Below are 25,614 nucleotides of genomic sequence, written 5' to 3'. Positions count from 1 at the left end.
ATAGCAGAGCTGAAAGAGGAGGTGGGTCTAAGAGTTTTGTTTATTTAAGATGGAAAAAATAACAATATGTTTATAGAAACATTCAGATAGGTGAAATCTGAAGCAGGAGAGAGAAAGACTTGCTGGAGTAATATTCTTAGGTAGGTGAGAGGAGGGGATATAGTTCACAAGGGAAGGGGTTGCCCAAGTAATGAAATAAGCATAGCATAAGAAAATCCCAAACTATTTATGGGAATGCAATAAATCCAATTCACAACATAGTAAATGTTGTAGGTTACTGAGGGAAATCTGACTATTGAATAAATGGCTCTTGAGAATAAGTTACCTATGTGGAAAAATGAAATTGGATCCCTACCTCACACCAAATAAATACAAAGATTAAGGATAACTAGATTAACAACTGTGAAAAACAAACTTCAAAACTTTTAGAATAATAGACATTCCTTGAGAGATAACAGGTTTGGTTCCAGACCACAATACAGTGAGTATCACAATAAAGCAAATCAAATGAATTTTTGGTTTCTCAGTGCATATAAAAATTATGTTTATACTACACTGCAGTCCATTAAGTGTACAACAGCATTATGTCTAAAAAAAAAAAAAAAAAACCCTATGTATATGACTTAATTTAAAAATACCTATAGGATGGTTGTGTTGTGGACATTGGGGAGGGTATGTGCTATGGTGAATGCTGTGAAATGTATAAGCCTAATGATTCACAGATCTGTACCACGGGGGCAAATAATACATTATATGTTAATAAAAATAATTTTTAAAAAAGTATTTTAGTTACCGTTTTAGTAAAAGGCGAAAGATTTATGCGATCTGAAGAGAAACCAGAGTATTTAGTTACTGTTTTAAAAAAAATAAAAATACTTTGTTAAAAAATACTATCAACTGAGCTTTCAGCAAATCACTGATCACAGGTCACCATAAATACAATCATGAAATAATAATAAATACATAATGAAATAATAATAAATACAATCATGAAAAAGTTTGAAGTATTGCAAAAAATTACCTAATGTGATCCAGAGACAGCAAATGAGCAAATGCTATTGGAAAAATTGTGCCTGTAGACTTGCTCAACACAGGGTTGCCATAAATGCAGTATCTGTAAAAAAACACAGTATCTGCAAAACACAATAAAGTGAAGTACAATAACATGAGATATGCCTGCATAGCATTCTATTATCTTGAAGGTATTATAGGCTTCCTTTAAATAAGAGAATAAGTGCTACCATAAAATAAGAGATTGACAAACTCAACTAGAGTTAAATTAAAAACTTTCTAGAATGGCTTTGTAGCTTATATTTTATTGGGCTAAAAATCTTGCATATCACAAGTATAAACAATGTAAAAATTACAAACGATATAAAAATTACAGAAACAAATGTTTCATTATAATTTTAAATTATAAACAATTATAAAGTGTAAGAAAAATAATCTATTTGAAAACATTGGAGAATGATCAAAAGTAGGCAGAAACTGGAGGTTCAGTAGCAAAAATAGTAACAATGCATCATAGGATTTTAGCATACCTAGATGAATTACAGATGACAACAATAGCAAAAAGGATGAGATGGTAAATGTAAATATATCGCTACAAAGGTCTAACATCTTATCTGAAGTGGTAAAATATTAACTCTAAGTAGACTGTTTTAAGTTAAGGATTCATACTATAATTCCTAAACAACTGAAAATCAATACAATGGAGAGCTAATACATGGAGAGATATTCCTTGATATTCCTAGACTATCAACACATTTGATTTTAAAAGCAAAAGAGGAAGAGAGAATAATTAGGAAACACAAAGAGAAAATAAATAGCAAAATGGTAAAACCAAATACAACAAAACCAATAATTACATTAAATATGCATGAACTAAAATCTTCAATTGAAAGACAGAACCAGGGGAACCTGGGTGTCGTTGGTTAAGCATCTGACTCTAGCTCAGGTAGTGATCCCAGGGTCCTGGAGTAGGCTTGCCTCAGGCTGCCTTCTCACCTGGGAATCTGCTTCTCCCTCTGTCCCTCCCGCTCCCCTGCTCATGCTGTCTCTCTCTCAAATAAATAAATAAAATCTTTAAAAAAAACAGATAAAAGACAGAACTTGTCAGATTAGACTTAAAAAGCAATTCCTAACTATGTGATATATCTAAGAGTCACAGGCAACTAGAAAGTAATAAAATGGAAAATAACATAATATTCAAACAAAAATCACAAGAGCTGTAGTATTATACTGAAAATAGACTCCAAGACAGGGAGTACTACCAGAGAAAAAGAGGTCATTTAATAATCAAAAGGATCAATTTGTGAGAAAGACATGAAAATCATAAATGGGTATATACCTAATAGGTCTTCAAAATACATGAAGCAAAAACTGATACAATTACAAGAAGAGAAAAATCCACAATCATAATTAGAAAATTTATATACTTCTCTAATTGACAGACCTAAACAAACAAAAATCTGTAAGGATACATAATAACTGAATGAAAATACCAAAGCTTTGGACTAACTGAAATACAGAACACTCTATTAAACAACCGATGGACACATATTTTTTCCTTTTCCTAGTGGTATAAGTTTACTAAATCTGAAAACTACTTGTATATTCTAGGCTTGAGTAAAGGAATAAATATACTAAAGATAATAGGAGCAAGATTTCTCACTGTTGGAAAAGGCATTACAAATATGGAAAGAGTGAATACTAGAATTTAATCTGCAGGGGTATTGGATTAGAATTGTAGGTTTTAGTATGCACTCATGTATGGAATATAACACACACACACACACACACACCACAACCACAGTTTTCTGGGTCTGGTGAGTGGGGCTAGTGGCAACAGTAGCAATGAGCACATTTAGCACCCACATCTGTTTCAAAATACCATTCTCCAAGAGGAACCAGGGTTCTGTGGAAAAATGGCCAATTCCAGGGAAAAGACAGGATAAGCCTGGAACACTGGTTAGCCCCAGAGAATAAGGAAGTGCTCAGAGAATAATGGGAACATAACAGAACTCAGAAATTAGTTTGAAGGGCCTTCCACTATACTGGCCTGGGACACCTAGAAAATCAAAATTCATAATAAAAGGATTAAAAAACTTTGAGTAATATAAAAATCAGTCAATACTGAAATAAAAAGAAGGGAAAACTTCCCTTACAGAATGCCAAATAATAGATATAGAAGAAATTAAGTTAGAAAATCATCAGTGGATGCCGAACTGGAACGTGATATTCAGAGGTTCAAAGTATCTCCCTAACATTATTAAGTAAAAAGGACAAGCAGTAATTTTATAGTGGGGAATCCTGGTGGTCATCACCATAACATGAAATGTTTTCATCACCAGCTTCACAGAAACAAATGGATTATTCTGACCCTCTGTATTTTAGGTACTAAAGACATACCTCTGCTTTGGCTTTCCTGCCAAAAATGTATAACCTCAATCTATTCCTGGGAAAACAGACGAATCCAATTTTGTGAGACACTCTATCTAAGTGGCCCTATACCGCAAAAATGTTAGTCAAGACAAAGAAAGGCTCAGGAATTGGAAACTACACAGACATAACACCTAAATACAATGAGGAATCTTAGAATTACTTGATCCTGGACCAGGGGAAAAGAGCTAGAAAGGACATTACTGGGGCTACCGACAAAATTTGAATATGGACTGTGGACCAATAGCATCCTATTAATGTTAAATTTCCTGATTTTGGTAATTATACTGCAGCTCTATGTGAATATGCGTATTCTTAGGAAATAGAGACTGAAGTATTTAGGGGAAAGGGCCACGATGTCTCTAACTTCCTCTTAAAATGTTCAGAAAAAACAAGGTTCATAAAGCAAATGGAGCTAAACTTCCTGGAATTTTTCTGTAAAAATTGTATATAAATTTTGATATTTATATTTTTTATATTTATGTATCTTTTATGTAAATTTTAAAATATAAAAAAAACTAGCTAAAAATGAGACAGAACACAAGAAAATGCTCCATCTCATTAGCAGAGAGATAAATTAATACCACATAGGTATATCATTTTATATCCAGCAGAAAGGCACAACATTTTTTAAATCTTGCCAATGCCAAGTCTGACAAGGATATGATTAACTGCAAGCTTGTACAACTACTTTGAAAAACAAGACGGCCGTAATCTTCTGTCTGCACTTTCTACCCAGCAATTCTATTCTGAAGGGCGTTAGAGGCTGGAGCCTACGAGTGACAGTGTGTGGGAACAGGATGTTCAAAATGGCATTATTCCTAATAGTATAAAACAAAACAAGTATCTTCACAAGACAGGGTAAATAAAATTGTGATAGATGCATACGATACTATGTGGCAGTAAAAATGAGTAGCATTATGGAGGAATGAGGGAAATCAAGAGTGAAAAAGCAAGCCATAGGTGAGTGCCCAGTGTTCTATTTTCATAAAATTCAAGTACTAGTGAACAATACACTAAGGTACACACGTGGCCAAGTATACATGAATGTAAAGGAAGGATGACACACCACTCAGAACCATGACTTCCTTCTTACCTCCTTACATAGTTAAGTCAAGCAGATGAAGAGAACCACTGTGTATTATTTTGTGTTTTTAAAGATTTTATTTTTTTAAAGTAAACTCTACATCTAATGTGGGGCTCGAACTTAATAACCCTGAGATCAAGAGTCCCAAGTTCCACCCACTAAGCCAGCCAGATGGCCCTGTTTTGTGTTTTTAGATAAAGGGTGGTTTCTACAATGTTACATGGTGCTTCTAATTTGTGTATAAAAAGTATGCATGTATTCTACCAGAATGAACACTTCTGAAGTTTAAGAATTGTTTTGTTCAGTTATATCCCTGCTCCCTAGAATACTGCCTGGCACAGAGTATAGAAAACAATATAATCTTTAGAATATATCAAATATTACATTAAAATATATATATCAAATATTACATTAAAAAAGTGAATGAACAGCCTCACCTAGAGGTAGCAGGGAGAAATGAAGATAAAAGGGATTCAAACTAGGCAGACATCAAACTGCCCTTGGACAGGTAAAGTGAATCATCACTTGAGGATCAAACATTCGGATCCTGATGAATGATTATGAAAGAAAGACTCGAGGGAAAGAGAACTAAGCTAGCAGTTGAATGGGGACTGGCAAACTGAACTAAAAAGAAAGCAGGAAGTCTTAGAGCCATAGAACACTCACACCAGCACTAACATGAAATGACACTTCCACTAAGGCTAGACGGAGACCCGGGGTTGCTCAAGCAGTTTAGAAGACAAAGGCACAAGGTGAAGGAAGTCTCCTGAATAAAACTTCCAGCAAATGACCATGTAGTATTGACTGGTGCTCCAGCTAGCCCCAGCCAGCCTGGTTCTACCTGATGTGGCCGGCTGCTGCATTAGGAAGCAGAAATACAGAAACCACACGCCCACGACCTCTTCCTTCCTGCTGATGGTTGCCTGTAGATGAAAAATCAGAAGGGCTTTCCCTGCTGCTTAAGGAGGAGCTGCTCTCATTTTCCCTCTGAGGTTAAGGTTTAGGGCATTTCCACCAGCATAGCATGAGGTCCTATGAGACAAGAGGCAGCTCTCCACAGATGCAGAGGTGAGCACCGGGGAGTCACGAAGATTCACCACACTGCCAGTCTGCCTTCCTTGCTGTGTTCGCCTTCCATCTTGTCTAAGTCACACCTGCCTTCTATGCATCTGACCATACTCTAGAGCCTACACAAAGCCTTCGTTCAGTGGATGACAGATCACCTGTTTTGTGAAAGGATGACAGGGCAGTGGGAGAAGAAAACCAGGACCCAAAGAGTGAGGACCCCTGCTGTAGACAGCTGCTTGTGACAGGGACAGCTGGCTCCCGGGCCCTGGTCAGCGTGCAGGCCAGCTCCCGCTTACTGGCCAGTGCCCGAGCTGGCCTTCACCTGCCCCAGCAAGAACACAGTGTGGAAAGGGCTTTGGGGGTTACATTCAGCTTCAGAGAAGCAATTTGGGGCTTTCCAATGACAGTTTGGAATTTGTCTTTTCAAAATAAGGAATTCTCAAATATCTGCCATGTATGCAAAGAAAAGTTCTCGAAAAATTTATTATAAAAGGGAACAATGACAGAATATAAACTTACATCTTAGTATTTATATTATACTCAGATATGTTACAGCTTTAATTTATGAACAGAAATATCCTGTCTTTTCTTCTTTTTCTTTTCTGTTTTCTTTGCATCACTGATTTGCATTTTTACTTGATCTTGTAATTTGGAGAAGAATGCTTGAGACGACTTTAAGGCTTTGTCTTTACCTTCATCCTGCAATTAAAAATAATAACACACTCATGCTATAAAATGTTCTTGTAAGTAAAAAAAGCCAAATGCTTACAACGGAGTATAAAAGTATAAAAATCCAGAAATTGAGAAGATATTATGAAAAATCACACCAGTCAGCACAGAGGTATTATAAGCTTTCTATGCCGCTGCAATGTTCCTATAATTGAAGGGAGGAGGGAGTGGAAGACCACCGCTGCCAGGCCCCAGGTGTCCTGGGGCCCAGAGTTTCAAGCTGTTACTCCAGCCAGGTGCCAGCGGCCTTTCACTGGCACGTGGGTGGCGTCAGCAGGCTCACAGTGGAGATGTCACCACTGCTTGCCACCACCTTGCCCACAAGGGCCCCCTACAGCGGTTTTCTTTCCTGCATCCTTACCTTTAGTAGCGAAGCTTTGCCTGTTCTGGTCAGCTGTTTTAACTTCTCTGAAGCTACTGCCTTTGTGTATTTCCCTGCTTGGTCTGGGTTGTTCTTTTCAAGCAGTTTTCTCCGCTTTTCCTTCTCTTTTAGTTTCATATGCTTCTGATATTTCTTTTTCCTCCGTTCTCGTTTCTTGTCTGTAGCTGTTTTCTCAGCAGCTGTTTTTACATCTCCAGCTTTATTTTTTTCCTATTAAACGTAACCACCAGCATACCAGTTAATCCAACTTATAAACACTACTCAGGAAATGGAGGAAATGGGAAGAGCAGCTATTCCAGAGAGTGTGGCCAATGGGCTGTACCTGCCAGGAGTTGAGCGCACAGCACCCATCTGCACCCCACAGAGCCTTGGGAGCTCAGCTCTTTAAGACCTGGAACGCATTCTTTGACAAAGCGGACTCCAGCGGCAGTTCAGCTCCCAAACTACATTGCAAAGGCAGCCTGGAGAGCCGGGTTATCCCACTGACAGTCCCAGAAGCAGGCCCCCTAAAGCACCTAAGACTCCAGATGGGCATCAGAGACAGCCTCAGCTGCTGAGGACAGCTACTGGCTGGCAGGAGGGGCTCCCAGAAATGGAAGGGAAACATCTATTCAGGGAGGATCAATGTCCTCTCTATTCTCCTCAGCTGCCAGCCTATCCTGCCAGGGCTGTTACCTACAGAGGTGGCAGAGGTCCTGAAGGGGTGGGTGTGGGTGCAGCAAAGCAAGTGTGGAGGGACAAAGAGCCATGCTGCCACACCAGCCGGGAAGATGAGACCTGGCAGGAACCATCTTCCTGTGTAATGCATGAGCATCAATGTTCATGAGCCAGGGACCGCCTACATTTGGTTACCTCCAACTTCTAATAATCCAAATGTTCTACTCTAGACACCAATTCCATTACTGATAAACATTAAATGGATACAATAATGGGGAAAATGCTGGCATTAAAGGACTGCTAGTTTATGAGCAACATAAACCATTTATATTAACCCAACACCACTGCTAGTATTCAAATTGGACTATAACAAGACTTGGACATCAGATATTTACAAGACGCCTTTATAATAATTCTCATACCTGTACCTCATGATATCTGATGATAGAAGACTGATGTTTGAATACTATGTAAAACTATTAGCTTGATTATAATTAAAAACTGCTTTACATTAGAATAAAAGCTACAAACTCCAATATAATGACACTGAGTAAGGATCTAGCTATAAACAACTAATTTATTAAAAAAACAAAAACAAAAACAAACAAAAAACTAAATGTTTCCACACTGGTTTCCTACCTTGACTTCCTCTGGGGCCAGGAGAGCTGCATCACTCGCACTCACTGGGGCTACCTCCTCCATGGTTATGGCCGGCAGATTTGACACAACTTTAATCTCTGGAACAGGCTAGAAAAGAGACAACGTATTTAAGAGGAAGTCATAAATAGTCCTAATATAAAATATTTGTATTGTGAACCTATTTATTTTTCTTAATATCCTTTAGAATTGACTTTACTATTATTTTTATGTAGTAGTTCATCATTTACATACAACACCCAGTGCTCAACCCAACAAGTACCCTACTTAACAGCCATCATCCATTTAGCCCACCCCCCAGCCACCTCTCCTCCAGCAACCCTCAGTTTGTTCTCTATTGTTAAGGTGTGAACCTATTAATTTAAAGCATAATACATAAAATACTTTATAAAGGGGAGCCTGGGTGGTTCAGTTAAAAGTCTGCCTCGGTTTTGGTTCAGTCATGATCTCATGAGTTATGAGGTTAAGCGCCACATAGGGCTCTGTGCTCCACAGACAGTCTACTTGAAGATTCTCTCCCTCTGCCCCACTCACTCTCACATAAATCAATCTTTAAAAAAAGCTTTCCCACGTTTTAAAAAAATAAAATATTTTATGGAGATTATTTAAAATGTGAGATGGTTGATAGCAAAGCTTACTGGAATGACAGCCGTGCTGGTGGGCAGCATGGGCTGCTTGAGGAATCTTTTGATAATCTGAGTACTCAAGGGTCTTCTCTGTCTCACTGCTGCACCAAGAACACTTATTTCTACACTTCTGGGAGGACATTTCTACCACATTCAAACACCTATCCTTTCACCTATTACACTAAACTCTTACCATCTGCCATGGACGTGGACATTTTCCAACAATCCTATCTAATGTTAAAGAATCTACTGATTTTTGTGAATATTATCCTGTCTTTAGTTATTTAAAAAAAGGCCAGCTGTAAGAAATATACAGGAAAAGATACAAGGAAAAATGCTTATCAGAACAAGAGTCAAAATAAGCTACTGGATAAACAAATTTTCTCATCTTTCAGCTACTGAAACACAGCTTTATAAACAAATGTGAGATGATCGAGAACTGCTTTGGAAAACTAAAGCAGAATTGAAATAAATCAAATCTATTCATTACAAAAAGGAGAAATGTTATGCAATGTCATGAAATGTGATGGTAACAGAAGAGCCTTTTTTTTTTTTTTTTTTTTTTTTAAAGAAATGCCCAGGAAAGACAGAAATTAAAACAAGCTTCATACAGATTATGGTGATAGCAGGACACTAGTGATTATTTACCTAACACTTACACTAATGCACATCTCATTTACATCTAATTCTTACGCATCTCTAAGGAGCACCAGGGGGCAGGGACAGGGACTCTGTCTCTAGAGTGAAGTAAAAGATGGAAGTGTGCCCTGGAGAGAACACAGGACTGAGGAGAAAGGGGCTCTACTGCAGAGAATGTCACTGATTCCTTCGCACACCTTTTCCTTAATGCATTCCTGGCCATATGCCAATCAACCAGCAGATGTGTGCCCCAGGAAATTTCAGACAGAACAAAAATAAGTCATACACACAACAGGATCGTGGATTCTTTTTTTTTTTTTTTTTTTAAAGATCTTATTTATTTATTTGACAGACAGAGATCACAAGTAGGCAAAACGCAGGCAGAGAGAGAGGAGGAAAGGATCGTGGATTCTAATTGAAAAAAATGTCGGTGTGAAAGAAATGTTTTCTTCCATTGGACCACTGTTCACTTATTTCTTAGGAACATTGTGTCCAATCTACAACTTAAAGAGAAATACAAAGAAAATGGGAGACAACCCAGAAAATTTAAAAAAAAAAAAAAAAAAAGATGGTCAACAGGGTTTCTGGAGCTCATGAAATACGAAACTGAATATGAGAAAAGTTTGTATTAAGTGGAACCTGTACCGAAAAGCCTACATTTCTGAAGAGGAATAAGAAAGGCTTTCAAATAGGGCATGTAGGCCCATATACTATTCCCACCTTCTTCAATTCCCAAGGTTCTAAGGAAGGTCTGAGTACTTCCCCATGGCAGGCTCCATGTTAGTGTGATGGACACAGCAGGGAAATAGCAGTGAACAAAATACGTTTGTGCCAGCTTGATAATGAGTAGAGAACGATCAGCAATCGACCAATGGCGATCATAGGTATGAGGGAAATGAGGGCACGGAGGAGGGAGATGGCATTCATCTGACACCCCAGAGATTGGAAGGAGCCAGTCATGGAAAAAAGCAGTGCAGCCTAATAGGCAGAGGAGAGCCCAGCAGGAAGGTGTGGAGAAGGGTGCACTTTGCCCACTGAAGGCACTGGAAGATGACGAGAGCGGCTGGGGGACAGAAAGCTGCAGAGACCAGACGAGTGAGAGGGAGCCCAGACCACATGAGGCCTTGTAAGGCACAGGAAAGGATCATGCTCTTCATGTCAGTAACTTTTTCACAGTAGGACCTGTGGCCAGGAGGGGTTGAGAATTCCTCTTTTCTTCATCCCTTACATAGCCCACACTAGGTGCTTTGGTATCTAAAGATGGCTCCTGCCACCAAAACCTTAATAGAAATTACACTTGATTAACAACAACAACAAACCAGGTGATAAATGCTGACTGTCTGAGAAGACAAGACACTCACACAGGACAAAACACTTAACCATCAAAGAATCAGAAGGATTTTGGAGATTACCTCTTCTTTATAGAGATGAGAGTGAAGCAATTTGCCTAATTCGCAAAGCTAGTTAGGGGAGAATCAAATTCAGGTTTCTGACTTCTAGACTAGTCCCTGAGATTCATGGTACCTCATCTCTAGAAAACACAAGGGACACAAAGGGGCAATAGGTGAACAAGTACCAAAAAGATGGCGCTGCATGCTTTATGGGTCCATAGATGACAGTGAGAAGGAAGCTCTAAAGGGTAGAGAAGCACTGAGCCAAGCGTGGTGGGAGTGAGACAGACTGGAAGATCACTGGAGGTCTGGGCGTGGTGTAGGGAACATGATGCAACAGCGAGAACATGGACGCCCAGTTAGATCCAACCCTTTCAATCTCCTAAGCCTCAGTTTCCTCATCTGCAAACAGAAAGAGTAATACCTGCCTTGGTATTCTGTGGATGAAGAATTAACGGACAGGGCCGCTACCGTCATCAAGACGACAACGCTGGTCCATCTCTACTTTAGTCTTCCTCACAAGACCAACTAGCAACTATCCATACACGAGATAACACTGGAAAAATCCTGCCTAGTTCAGAACCCAGAACCCAAGGGGGAGGCTGAAGCAACCCTCCGGGCCACAGGACTGTGAAGGACCAAATTTAGAAGGGCAGGAGACTACACTCTCATCATCTCATCTCTCTCCCAGGCCAGCACAGCGCCCCATTGAGAGAGACTTGGCCTACGGTTTCTCCAGTGAGAAGAGAGCCCAAGGTGGCCTTCTAGCTCCCCAGCTTTGCAGAACGCTTCTGAGCAGGCCCAATCATGTCTGTGTCATGAGGATCACAGAGGGAGTCTGTGGGGCTGGACCACTGAGGATCAGACTGGGATGAAGAACAAGTGCAGGGCTTCTAGCAACCAGTGCCTGGACCTTGGCAGACCATGTTCCTCTTCACAGAAGTGCCCAAGTAGAGATCCCAGCCAGCAGCTTGCCCATCTGTAGAGCCAAGCAGGTGCCCCGCTCCGGCTCAAAGAGATTCTGCACCCCCATGACCATGGCAGGATTATTTACAAGAGCCAAGTCATGGAAACAATACAAGCGTCCATCAACAGATAAATGAATAAAGATAATATGGTGCATACATAAATACACACACACACACACACACACACACACACACACACAATGGAATACCATTTAGCCACAGAAAGAAGGAAGTCCTGCCATTTATGACAACACCGATATACCCTGAAGGCATTATACTAAGTGAGATATGTCAAACAGAGAAAGACAAATTACAACGTGATCTTGTTAGGCAGGAACTGGGCATGTGCAACAAGAAGATGGACCTTAGATGTCCGGCTGGAGAGCCCTGCGCAAGGACCACCACATTCTACCCATCTAGCAGCAGGTTCTGGCTTGTGACATCCCACCAGAAAGAGAGTTAAGTTTGCTGTGCTTATTGCACTTATGCAGACAGCAGCCATTTGTCCTTATTTGAACTATGTCTCTAGAACAGAAATAATGTTGCAGTTGCCCACTCTTATAAGCACTTAGACTACATCTTGGAAAGTACAGGAGTACTTGGCTAATTAATATATAATCCAGGACTGTCACTCAAATGTTGCTACCCTAGGACCCTCCCAAAAGAAAAAAAGTGATAGAAGCACATACCCTAGAGTTTCTGGGGCCTTTGTCTCTCCTGACTGGCAAGCTCTTCCCCTGGACTATATTTTAATAAAGCTCTGCCCTCCTTTAGAACAGCTGCATGACTAGAGTTAATACTATTGTATTGTATATTTCAAAGTTGCTAAGGAAGTAGATCTTAAAAGCTCTCATCATAAAAACGAAACTGTAACTATACGGGGTGATGGCTATTAACTAAACTTAACACAGTAGTCACTCCCCAATATACACTTTTCCCGTATGCCATGCCCTTTGAAAATTCACGCAAGGCCACTTTGCTTTCACAAAAGACCTACATGAGTACCTGTTTTTGCTGACAGAAATCTGAGAATTATTTTCACTTTTATAAAAAAAAAAAAAAAAGTGAAAGGAAAAATAGCATTCAGCATTCTGCTGTGAGTGGCTCTGCCCAGCTCCTTCCTCAGGAACTACACTTGGTTTCTCAGCATCAAGCCACCATGCCTTTAAACAGTGTCTGTGAGCATCTGTGCTTTATCTCGATTTATTTGGGCACCTATTACAAGATTGGTCCTCAAGTATCAGGAAAGCCTAGGACAGGTTATTTGGAATCTGAAAAGCCCAAAAAACTTTCCATTTAATTAATAGGAATTGCTTCTTTGCTTTACCCCATTTAGGCTTGTGAAAGGTTTTATAGGAACATTTTGCTTTCTGATGATAGGAGAACCTATTTATCAGATTACTGTTGTACATCTTAAACTTAAACAGTATTACATGTCAATTACATCTTAATAAAATTGGAGAAAAGGGGTTAATATACATAAAGGACTTAGTATGGCAAATAGCTGGTACTCAGAAAATATCAGGTACAGACATCACAGGTCTCAAGACCAACCGCAGGATGAAAACACAACTGAAAGCTGAACAACAAGAATGAGAAATGAAGAGACTTTAGGTCTAGAACGGCCCATGGGGAGATCACACTGGATCAGCAGAGGAAGCCAGAACTGCCTGGGACTAGAAATTCCTACAGGTTTGTATCCTAAAACCAAACAAAAAGCTAGCCTCACAGAAGCTCAAAGAGGAATTAAGATCACGTTTGCTCTGATTACACACAGAACTGTTAACACACTTACTGGTTTAGGGATGAAGTGAAAGTTTGAGAGGGCATCCAATTTTAAGAAGAGGGAATCCATCATCTTCTGAATTTCTTTGTGCTCTGGATTTTCTTCTTCTGCTGTTTTTTGCTTAGAAAATAAGTTCAATAACATCAGACTTAGCAGCTTAATAACACATCATAGGACAAAACACAAAGCTCAATAAGGATATGCCCCCATCTCTTATCATCAAGGCTTCAGCTTCAAAGACACATTACAAGGCAGAATCAGAGTTATCAATCCCACGCCAGAGCCAGCACCAGCCCAAGAAGCAATGCAATGTGCACTTCAGAGCTGTAGCGACCCCTCCCTCTACAATTGACAACTTACAGTTTCATTCCCTTGGTATTTATTTCTGTCAAGAACTAAGCCACTCCCACTCGGATGGCTCTCATTAAAAGAAAGGGGAGCTGGGTAATAAGGGTTGGATGTTGAAGAATTGGACCCATTGTGCACTGTTGCTGGTGACGGACGATGTAAATGGTGCAGTCACAATGGAAATGAATGGGGCAGCTCCTCAGAAAGTGAAACAGAGAACTGCCATATGACCTGGCAATTCCATCCTTAGGTAAATATCCAGGAGAATTTAAGAAGAGGTTCTCAAATAAATACATCTGTTCAGAGCAGCACTATTCCCAACAGTCAAAAATAGAAACAACCCAATTGCTCACAATCTCCTTTTCCCTCTGCCCATGTTTATTTTAAAAGGCCAGGACTGCTTTTATTTTTTATTAAAGCATAACAGAACAAAACAAAACAAAACACACCCAAAACAGGGAAGCAACTGGCTCTTTGCATCCATGACCCTGACGCCAGAGACGCATCAGGGTCTGCCTCCAACGTCTGTCATTAGAACCCACCTTCAGCCACATCGAAGCACTCACCACTGCTTATTTTAACTTAACTCACTTTTTAATCCTGAACATGTTGTTTACCTCATCCCACACTAATGGCTGTGAAATCATACATATGCAACTATATACTATACATATACAACTAGAAGTTCATTCATGTGCTGTGTACCATCACCTTGCTTAATACCTCCAGGATGGACACTAAACCGGAAAATACTCATCATCCTCCCCGGATGAACTCTTTTTTTTTTTTTTTTTTTTTTTAAGATTTTATTTTTATCCATTTGACAGACAGAGATCACAGAGAAGCAGGCAGAGAGAGAGGAGGAAGCAGGCTCCCCGCTGAGCAGAGAGCCCGATGCGGGGCTCGATCCCAGGACCCCGGGATCACGACCTGAGCAGAAGGCAGAGGCTTTAACCCACTGAGCCACCCAGGCGCCCCACCCCCAGATGAACTCTTAATGGAATGGGTGCAGAATTAGCCTAAATTAAGTCCATGCTCAAAAACTTGTGAACTGGCTGCTGAATTCTGAGACATAAATAAAACCAGTATTTACAGGGCTGGTACAGCTGTCACGTTACATATTTAATTTTTAACTCTCATGGTTGCAAAATGCTTTTCTGTATTTACTGAATCCTCTCAAAGTAGCCAGGCAATGTTCAATAACATGTTTCTTCACCTACCACTTTGGGTTGCAAAGCAGCCAGGAATAATTAATTCAAATCTTTCCCGATCTTCAACTTCACAGTAGCATCAAGGGCACTGATTGCTATTGCCGCTAACGTGACATTAGTTAATCAAATCTGGCAGGAATCTTAAATGGTTTTTGCAAATAAAAATGCCATCTCAGGGGCGCCTGGGTGGCTCAGTGGGTTAAGCCGCTGCCTTCGGCTCAGGTCATGATCTCAGGGTCCTGGGATCGAGTCCCGCATCAGGCTCTCTGCTCGGCAGGGAGCCTGCTTCCCTCTCTCTCTCTCTCTCTGACTGCCTCTCTGTCTACTTGTGATCTCTGTCAAATAAATAAATAAAATCTTTAAAAAAAAAATGCCATCTCATCCGCAAGCACATATTGACCACATTCTCAAAAACCAAGTGTGAAGGAATAATTCAGTCACTATATTGGTAATACAGTATTATTGGAAATAGGACTTTGTCCTACTTAACCAGGTATATTTTAAAGAATCTAAGTGAAAACAAACAAGAATCAAAAAACAAATAACCCACCAGAGCAAAATTCTGAATGAATTTCACAGATAATGTTCTATCAGCAATTTCTAAAGTACGAATAAGAACAGATTTTAAAATTGTAGGACTACTATAGTAATTGCTATGGAACAGTCAGGTAACCAATAAACTGCAAACAAACTCTCCTACACCCTCACATTCAGTGGCATAAGTATTATAACCCCTCTATTCCTAACATACTCTGTCTCACATTTAAATGAGGTGAACCAAGAGCTCTAGATTTATTTCATGAATTTCAGCCATCAGGGTAGAACCAGCAGAGTGGATTTTCTATTTCTCTCTTTTTTTAAAAAATAATGATGGCTTTGCCTTCTGGGCTTCCTTACCTCATTGAGTTTGATGTACTCCTGCTCATAAATTTCAGCAAGGCTCAATTTGCTCTTCTCATGGTCTAATGTTAAACGTTTTTTATATTCATATGCATCCTCTTTAGGTCTTTCTTTACGTACTACATCATCCCAGGCCTGCAATATGAAAGTTGGAAGGAACATAAATTAACAAAATCTATCATTTTATTCTAGGCTCACTTAGGACTCTGCCTCTGGAAAATTGGTGGTCAGTCCAGAGCAAGCAAATTATAGCAAAAAGTAATCAATTTCAACCTGCAAAATGTGTATTCAAGTCACAAAAAATAAGTATTATGAAAAGCAAAGAGGGCATTACTTAAGTTTCCTTTTTGTTTTAAATGCATCTTTCTCCTGGTTACCAACTTTAATTCCCCATTTCCCCATCATGGTTTGTTTAAAAGTTTCAAAGTTTGTCATGTTGCATTTCAAATTTAAGGATAGTCCACATATAGTACCACCCTTCAAATCCTTCCTATTTCAAGTGAACATTATACACGTTTTAACGCCATCCCTTGTTGTACATGTCATATGCCTAGTCTTATTCTAAGTTTACAAAACAGACTCAATTTTTTTTCTCATGTGATTGGTATTTATTAAACACCTGTGTAGCAAACTGTGTAAACGCCCTGCTTCATAAACCCTAGCCCATCTCTAAGTTCACCTGTAGCTGCAGGGAGACCGTGTCTGTACATGCTGACAGCTTCCCATCTCAAGGTGGCACTCCGCTTCTTATCCTGTGGGTTTTCTGGACTGCCAGGGCATCTTGCCTATTTGTGCTCAAGACAGCTCTGAGGTGTCTAGGACTTGACACCTCCAGAGGCAGCTCTTAACCAGCTAAGGACTGAGTTTAGTGGATAAATATTCCAGCAGATCCATCCCCAGAGGGGTAAATTCTGAGACAAAACCTACATAGATCCTCAGGGGTCCCCAGCAGGGTTCATTCCCAGTTGCCCACTGTGACAGTTAATTTCATGTGTTAATTTGATTGGGTGAAGGGATGCCCAGACAGACAGATGGTAAAACACTGTATCTGAGTATGTCTGTGTGGATGTCTCTGGAAAAGAACAGTATCTGAACTAGTATAATGAGTAAAGAAGATGTCTTCACTAATTTGGGTGGATACCATCTAATCCACCAAGGGCCCAAATAAAACAAAAAGTGGGAGGCAGGGTGAATCTGCTCTCTGCTTGAGCTGGGACATCCCTCTTCTGCCCCTGGACATCACTGCTTCTAGTTTTCAGACCTTTGGACTCAGACTGGAACTTGTACCACCAGCTCCCCTGGGTCTCAGGTCCTGGGACGCAGCATTCCTGGTTTTTTGCTTGCAGACAACAAACCACAGGATTTCTCAACCTCCATCATCACATACATCCTTTCACTCCTCATTTGGGGTTACTGAAACACTCTTCAGTATTTGATTTTAATGTATCAATTCTGTTTTTCATTACCTTTCTATACTCTTTAAGTGGTTGCTCTAGGGATCTAAGATCAATTCTTAAATAAAAACTCTGCTAGGTTTTTAACATTTGAAAAAAATAAACCCTTTATTTGTCCCAGCAGATATTGTGCTTAGATGGAAGGGTCCCAAGGATGACCAGATCAATTCAGAATCAGTCCCCATACCTGTCACCCTCCACCAGCTTCACCAGGCACCACCAGACAGGTAAACAAGGGGCAAGGAAGAGCGGCAGTGGCTCTGGCTGCCCCTTCTCTTCACACACAACTGCCCATCCTTCCAGAGCACTAGTGAAAGGCAGTGTCGCACAAAACAAAAGCAATAACAAAAGATGAGGACAGTGTAGACTTAGTAGCACATTTCAGGGTAGATTAAGGGTTTTTTTGTTTGTTTGCTTTTTAAAGATTTTATTTATTTATTTGACAGACAGAGATCACAAGTAGGCAGAGAGGCAGGCAGAGAAAAAGGAAGGGAAGCAGGCTCCCCACTGAGCAGAGAGCCCAATGCGGGGCTCGATCCCAGGACCCTGGGATCATGACCTGAGCCGAAGGCAGAGGCTTTAACCCACTAAGCCACCCAGGCACCCCTAGATTAAGGGTTTTAATGAAGAACTGATACAAACAAAATTTCTATGAAAACGAAGAAAAGTGATGGTCCCAAACAGTTTCATATTATTTCTAAAAATCTCGGTGAATTTTAAATTAAGTTAAATTTCATTCTTACTGACCTGATCTCTTATCCTCTGCTTAATGATATCTTCCAGTTGAAGAGTGGTTTCCTCTGTGATCACAGGGGCTAAAGGAAATATAACACGACTCATTAGGTATAAACTAGACCAGTGGTCCTCAAATGGTGGTTACTGAACCAGTAGCATCAACACCTGGGAACCTGATAGAAATGTGAATTTTTTGGCTCTGCCCCATACTTCTTGAGTCAGAAAGTTGGTGGGGGCACCCTATCTGTTTAAGTAACCCTTCTGATGCTCCCTCCAGTTTGAGAACCACAAACTAGAGAATATCTGGTAATAAGTACTAATACTTTTAGCCCATGCACCTGGGTACTCTCCCATCTTTTTTATTCTCTCTAGAACTGAATAAAATGAAAATTCATTTTGACTTCATAGGTACAAGAAAGAATTTGATGAGATGACCAGGGTTTCTGGCTAGAGTACAAAATTTAATCAGAGGACAATGACAATAAGCATTGTATACAGATCACTAGCAGAAATCATTATGGATTACACATCAGGTACCCTATAGACACTAATTAGCATGTTAGTAACTCCTGGGTGAATTAAGAGTACCATGGCTATGTAAGAGAACGTCCTATTTCTTAGAAGATACATGTACTTAGGAGTGAAGTGTCACGATATTGGTAAGTTACTTTCAAGTAAATCAGCGGAAAAAAGTGGGCTCTTTGGGCTCCAGAGCCTGACAGACATTTTCACAGAGGTAAGTGAGGAAAGCAGGGAGGGAGCTTGCTGACCGCATCAGCGCTTGCCGAATCCTGTGTCCCAGGCACTGCTGTGCTGCATCCAGGAGGAGGCCAGTATGGCTAGGCTGTTGGCCCCTGCAGCCTGCAGCTGATGCGCAGAGGCCTCTTTGAGTCCCCCAGCCTGAGCCAGCCCCAACCACGTTCAGAGTCTTTTATTTATTTTAAATATTTCTTCAACATTCCACATTTGATGACATAGATCCTCTTTCTTCCCTGACTGTAAATGTTCTAATACAAATTTTTTAAATTGTAAAAAAACAAAAAACAAAAAACAAAACATGCGATCACACACACACACACACACACACACACGTGGGTCACATATATGCAAGGCAGGGAAAGCAAATATAAAATGTGAACCGGTGAATTCCCCTGAATGGCACCCATATGTTTGCTGTACTATTTTTTCAACTTTTCTGTATGTTTACAAGGTTTTTTTTTTTTTTTTAAGATTTTATTTATTTGACAGAGATCACAAGTAGGCAGAGAGGCAGACAGGAAGAGAGAGGGGAAAGCAGGCTCCCCTCTGAGTGGAGAGCTCACTGTGGGGCTCGATCCCAGGACCCTGAGATCATGACCTGAGCCAAAGGCAGAGGCAAAACTCACTGAGCCACCCAGGTGCCCCTGTTTACAAGTTTTTAAAATAAGAAGTTGGGGGAAATAAATAAAACTGACTCTATGAAACAGAGAAAAAGCATGAAAACACACACTCGAAGGGGCCCAGTGGGCTCACGTACCCATGCGGACCGCATGGTCAAAGAGCAGAGTCTCCTCTAGGAGGCTGTTCTCTGGGCGCTTCTGAGCCGTCACTTCCCCTTGAAGCTGCCAAGGTTTTTTTTCCAACAATTCTTTTTCTAAAGATGCAATTTTTTCATTCATCTAAGAAAGAGACAAAAAGTTATTACATATCCAGGAAACAAAATCAGACTTATAACTAAATAGAAGCAACTAACATCTTTACAAACACAAAAACAAGAAATGCGTTATTTCTCAACACATTTGTTTTGTTCTCGCCACCGTTTTATTACTAACCAACAATGACTCCCGATTCCTGACACCTGAGATGTGGCAGAGGCTGCAGATGACCTTTCCCTCCCTGATTTGAAACAGCCATGTTTATAATATACTGAATTCCCCTAAAAGAATTTGGGTAGATTTCTGGGCGCTATTCTAGTCCAGTGATCTATCTATTCACAAGCCACTATCAACTTTAATTATTAGAGCATTCAAACGTTAATTTCTTTATTAGAACATTAGTAACTGAATGAGCCTCTTTTGACCCCACACTCCAAAATTCAAATTATTGCTAACTACTAAAAGATATCTCTAATGACTTTATAGTATACAGAATGCCAGCCTTCTCAGCCGCTTTACTGAATTCTCATGTTTTTCTGAATAGCTTTCAATTCATCTGTTTAGGTTTTTCCAGTATCCTTTGCAAATATTAATGCTCTTATCTTTCTCTTTTGTGGTTGCACTGACACTTCTACAAGAATGTTAAATAACAGTGGTAATAATTGTAGACATTTTCTTATTCTTCGTTTTAAAGGGATATTTCTAGAATTTCACCACTAAGCAGGACAGCACCTTTTGGCTAGATGTGTTTCTATTTCACTACAAGTGAAAATCAGGAATGGATACTGAATTTCATCAAATGCCTTTCTAACATCAGAAAAAAACCATGTGGTTTTCTCCTTATTCTGTTACAACCAAGAATTACAATAGATTTTCTAATCCTGAATCAAGAAAATGAAGCCCATCTGGTTATGGTGTTGTTAGTCTTTCATTGTGTTATTTTGGATATTTAAACGAAACCACGTGTGAGTGTTTTAATGTCAGGTTTGGCTATCATGCTGTAACAGCTTCACAAGAAAAAGAAGTTTGGAAGTTTTCTCTTTATATGTGGGAACAAAATTCAGTGGTATCTCTTGAAAGCTTGATATAATTCTCCAGTAACACTAAACCTGCTTTTCTTTTTTCTTTTTTTTTTTTGAAAAAAAAAAAAAAAGAAAAAAGAAAGAAACTCAATGCAATTTCATATTTTCTTTCCCAATACTTCCCCACCGCCTCCCTTAAATCTCCTCTCTCTTCTGGAAACAACCCACAATCATGGGTTTAACTCAGATTCTCTTTTTCTAATAATTATTTGATATCATTGATATATTTTATATTTTATTATTTGCCTATTCTCATTTCTAATTGTGTGATGTCATTTTAATGTGGTTAAACGGTAAAGACAAATAATTGGAGCCAGGCTATATCTATTATTTGCAAATGACACTTGATTTGTCTGAAATCCTATCACAAGGAAATAATCTTTATCAACTTTGGAAGATGTGTTTGAGACGGCATTAATTAACATTCCGACTACGTGAGCCAGCTACAGAATATCTGAAAGAAGCAGTGTCCTCATGAGCAGCTGAAACAGCTACAAAGAGAAGTTCACAGGACAGCTAATTAAAAAGAACATGCCATTAGGTATAAAGAAACCAGGGACAGAGGAAAAAACAGGTTTTTAAACAAATCGAAGGCCACAGGTTGGGGAATGCAGCACTGATTTTTGCAAATTAGCTACCTATCACCTGGGCATCTCTACACAGTGTCTGGTAGGAAGTAGCAGCAAGATTTTTGTTTTGTTTTTTAAAGGATAAAGTATTCCACCAAGAACTACAGAGTAGATTAGTTATGAGTGCCACAGTCCTGGTAAACATAAAAAAAATTCCTTAAATTCTCAATTCTTACCTTTTCCTGTCTTTTTTCAAAAGAGGATTTAACTTCATCAGAATCTTTCTGTACATTTAAGATACTTGTATCCTCACTTTCCTCATCATCTGGCAAAGCAAAAGTCACTCTTTTCGAGGTTTCTTTATGTTGCTTGCTGTCTTCACTTTCTTCAAGTTCACTGTCTTCATCACTATAGTATACCAAAACATTTATGAAAGGATAATACACTTTTTCATAAGGAAAACAAAACCAATTCTCTAGTAATTATAGATATGTTGTATACCTAACACAGTCAGAATTCCAAAGTCATTCCGTTACTAAGGAACAGAAGATATTATTTAGGTGAAACAGAACAAAAGCGTGCAATATATAAAAAATAAATTATTCCTCAATCTGTAAGACAAATGTATCTCACAATAATGACAGTAAGGTATTTTTAGTTTGATTGTCACTGCCAGTGATATTTATCTTCATTAGATGATCTCTAAAGCCCCTTTAAACTCAGACACTTTCTTCTGGCTACCTTCTGACTATCTGATCTTAGAGAATATAACTTCTTGGGACAAACATATTTGACAACTATGAGTACACACACACAATTGGACTATTCTAGCTTACAGTGTAAAGGATTCAAAATACTCACGTTTCAGAAATGCTTTCCTCTCCTTCTTCATCAGCAATTTCTTCCTCCTCTTCATCTGAACCCAGTTCATCATCATGAGCATTTGTTAGGTCTTCATCACTTTCAACTGGATCAAAGAAGTCTTTGTATTTCAGGTTTCTGGAACTTTTACCTGACTAAAGTAAAAAGATTTTTCAAACTTTCAATTAAGAACAGAACACATTAAATCATGCATGTATGTGGATGCATATTACATATGGGGAACTGGTGACGGACAACATCACCACACAGACGTAAGGGCTACTAGACCGTAACAAACTGGAAGGAAGCATAGGTTCATTTGTAACTGGTAAGACAGAGTACAACATCCTAACTCTAAAGCTTCTAACTATAATCATTTCTAAAACATCCCTGTCTAAAGTATACAAATGCCTTCCTCTCCCTATTATTTTTAGTGTTTGATGGAATATGTTTGAGGGGAATTCTGAAGACCTCTAACATGTGTGACTATGGTTCTTAGGTTCAAAACAAGCATTCTGTGATAAGGAAATGATGGCTTTGATTTAATTTATCTAGTTCATCGTTTTCAACTGATCTAAATATTTCATTAATGCTCTGGTGAGTTTTGAGGTATTTTAAACCACTTTTCAAGAAATAGAACAAAATCTAATTTAAGGAGGTAGAAAGTCTCTTCTCCCAACACTTTACCTGAGGTTTGTGACTTCCAAGCAATTCTCCCTCATCTTCATCAGAATCAACATCTTCAAAAAAATTAATGTCTTCCTCTTCCTCGTCATCTTTTGGTCCCTCTTCCTTTTCCATGTTTTCTAAAAAGGTCTCCATTTCAGATAGTTTGAAAAATTTATCATCTACTATGGACTTCTCTCTTGGTTTCCTAGACATTTTGTCTTGCACCTTGCTCTGCTGCTCCAATTTGCTGATATCAAAATCAAGATCAGAATCCTCATCACTGAACACTGGACTTTTCCTCAGACCAACTTTGCTCAAGTTTTTAGCTCTCTCATCCACTTTAGGATCATCACCACTCAGGTCAGCCACCTCCTCCTCCTCCTCCAGATCTTGTTTGAGGACCTCCTGATCATCAGACTCCACCGCTGAGCCATCCTCTTCATACTCCTGCTCTTCGTTCTCTGGAAGAAGACTGATGTCTTCGTCTTTAACGGTTTTACTAACTGCACTCTGGAAGTACTGTAAAATTGGTTCATTTTGCAATTCTAGTTGTTGCCAAATCTGCTCATCATCAAAATTGTCTATCACCAGTTTTTTTAATGGACTTCCGTGGATCCTGTCATTCTCTAATATTTTATTAAAATCATAAAGTACTTTTGTTAACGAAGTGAAGTTTGATGCCAATTCATCTTGAATCCTATTAAGGGAGCACAGGGAGGAAGTTTAAAGAGCTTTATAATTATAGGCAATAATTTCACAGCACTATGAATTAAAAGGATAAAAAAGCCTAACTTCTGTGTAAAATCAAACTTGAATGAAATATCAATTTTTAGTACAGATTCTGCCCCCAAAGAGTGTATTAGCTTGCTGAGGAGCTATATTAATATACAACTAAGTCTGTGATCTACTATATGGATTTTATGCAGGGAAACTATTACACACCTCTTTGCCTAAAGAGATATGGTGAATCTTAGCCTTAAATGCCAACTCAGCTATATTACATGCCACTCCGTTCAGTCAGCCAATGGTTAACACTTGCTTTGGCTCAAGAGTACTCAGTGAATACCTCTGAAGATCTGACATCTGAAATGAGACCTGTATACGAGGAGACATTCTTACAAAGACCTGGAAACATCTATTTCAAGCAGAAAAAACAGCGAGAGCAAATTTTGTAAGATGGAAATGAACTCGGTGAGTTTGAGGAACAGAAATGAAAGCCTGGCTGGAGTGTGGTGAAGGAGGCAGAGGCCAAGGAGGTAGATGGAAGCTGTAACATGCAGGCTCCGAGGTAAGAGTTTGCTGTTTTAAGTGTAAAGAGAAGCCATCAGAAGATTTTTTTTTTTTTAAAGATTTTATTTATTTATTTGACAGACGGAGATCACAAGTAGGCAGAGAGGGAGGCAGAGAGATGGTGGGAGGGGGCGGCTCCCTGCTTAGCAGAGAGTCCCCTGCGGGGCTCAATCCCAGGACCCTGGGGTCATGACCTGAGCCGAAGGCAGAGGCTTTAGCCCACTGAGCCACCCAGGCGCCCCACCATCAAAAGATTTTAAGCAAAGGATGGGGCGCCCGCATCGGGCTCTCTGCTTGGCGGGGAGCCTGCTTCCTCTCTCTCTCTGCCTGCGTCTCTGCCTACTTGTGATCTCTGTGTATCAAATAAATAAATAAAATCTTTAAAAAAAATTAAATAAATAAAGATTTTAAGCAAAGGAGCAAAATGATGTAATTTACACTTTGGAAAGATGACCAACAGAGGAAAAGGAATGAAAGTACACTGATTAGGATGACACAGTCATCCAGGGAAAGGATGACAACTGTACAGGGGTTAGAACAGCAGAAACTGTGCCAAGCAGTCAAATTCAGAACACAGACTGAAGACAGAACCGAAAGAATTTGCTGATGAATTAGAAGCAGAGAAAAAGGACGCTATCAAGGAAGAAGCTTAGTTACATGTCTGAATGACTCAAAAAACAGAGGAGCCGTTTACTGAGATAGGGAAGGCAGGTGCATGTGGAAAGGTTTTCAGGGAGGGCAGAATATAAGACAGTAGACAGAAACAGGTCATTTTGGACATAAGAAATTTGAGATGCTGAGAACGTGGCTGGAGCTACTGTGCGCCTGAAGCTCAAGGGAAAAGTCGGGTATCTGAGAGCCACACTTTCCTAAGTCGTACGTTAAGTCCTTCAACAAAATACGAAGAGCTTATATTACGAAGTCCTAATTCTCAAGCAGTTCATCGTGGGACGGGGGTAGACAGACAACAAAGTTATTACTTTCAATAAAGTATGATGAGTAAGTAAGCACTGGGTGGTTTCGGAGCCCGTTGGAGGAAAGAGCAACCAATCTAGTGGGCTCGCAACTGTGTGGGAGAGCCGCACTGCACAGACTGACCATTTAAAATTTTCTGACGGGCTAGCGGAGCGCAACGTGAAACCTGGCGCAAACAGATGCATGCTTCCCTTTATCCCTCTACTCCAGCATCTGCCGGCAGGCCGCGCCCACGCGAGACCTGGGCCGCACCCCGAGCCCGCGTTCCCTTCACTTACGTGAGAAAGCACTCTGGCTGGCCAGTGGCTTTATCGACCTCCTTCAGGCACCGCTCCAGGGTCCGCCGACGCCAGACCGGCGGCGCCATCGCCGTCTGCAACCCGGGACACAGCACCGCATGCACAGGAAGAGGGCCGCCCGGAAACCGCGCCACAAAGACGCGCCTCGCGCAACCT

General features: G+C 39.9%; 1 protein-coding gene across 1 annotated transcript; it reads right to left on the bottom strand.

The window, feature by feature from the left end:
• Positions 1 to 6,055: 6,055 nt before the first annotated feature.
• Positions 6,056 to 25,593, bottom strand: MPHOSPH10 (M-phase phosphoprotein 10). Its single transcript, XM_047737536.1, has 11 exons — positions 25,438 to 25,593; positions 22,913 to 23,591; positions 22,226 to 22,380; positions 21,601 to 21,772; positions 19,596 to 19,737; positions 18,092 to 18,159; positions 15,888 to 16,025; positions 13,441 to 13,551; positions 8,004 to 8,111; positions 6,687 to 6,917; positions 6,056 to 6,295 (listed from the first exon to the last, which is right to left on the bottom strand). The coding sequence occupies exons 1-11, from the start codon at positions 25,524 to 25,526 to the stop codon at positions 6,146 to 6,148; spliced, it is 2,043 nt and encodes a 680-aa protein (XP_047593492.1). The 5' UTR covers positions 25,527 to 25,593; the 3' UTR covers positions 6,056 to 6,145.
• Positions 25,594 to 25,614: the final 21 nt, after the last annotated feature.

The sequence above is a fragment of the Lutra lutra genome, chromosome 7, assembly GCF_902655055.1.
Source record: "Lutra lutra chromosome 7, mLutLut1.2, whole genome shotgun sequence".
Lineage (NCBI taxonomy): Eukaryota > Metazoa > Chordata > Mammalia > Carnivora > Mustelidae > Lutra > Lutra lutra.
This window is presented reverse-complemented; position numbering and strand designations above follow the sequence as displayed.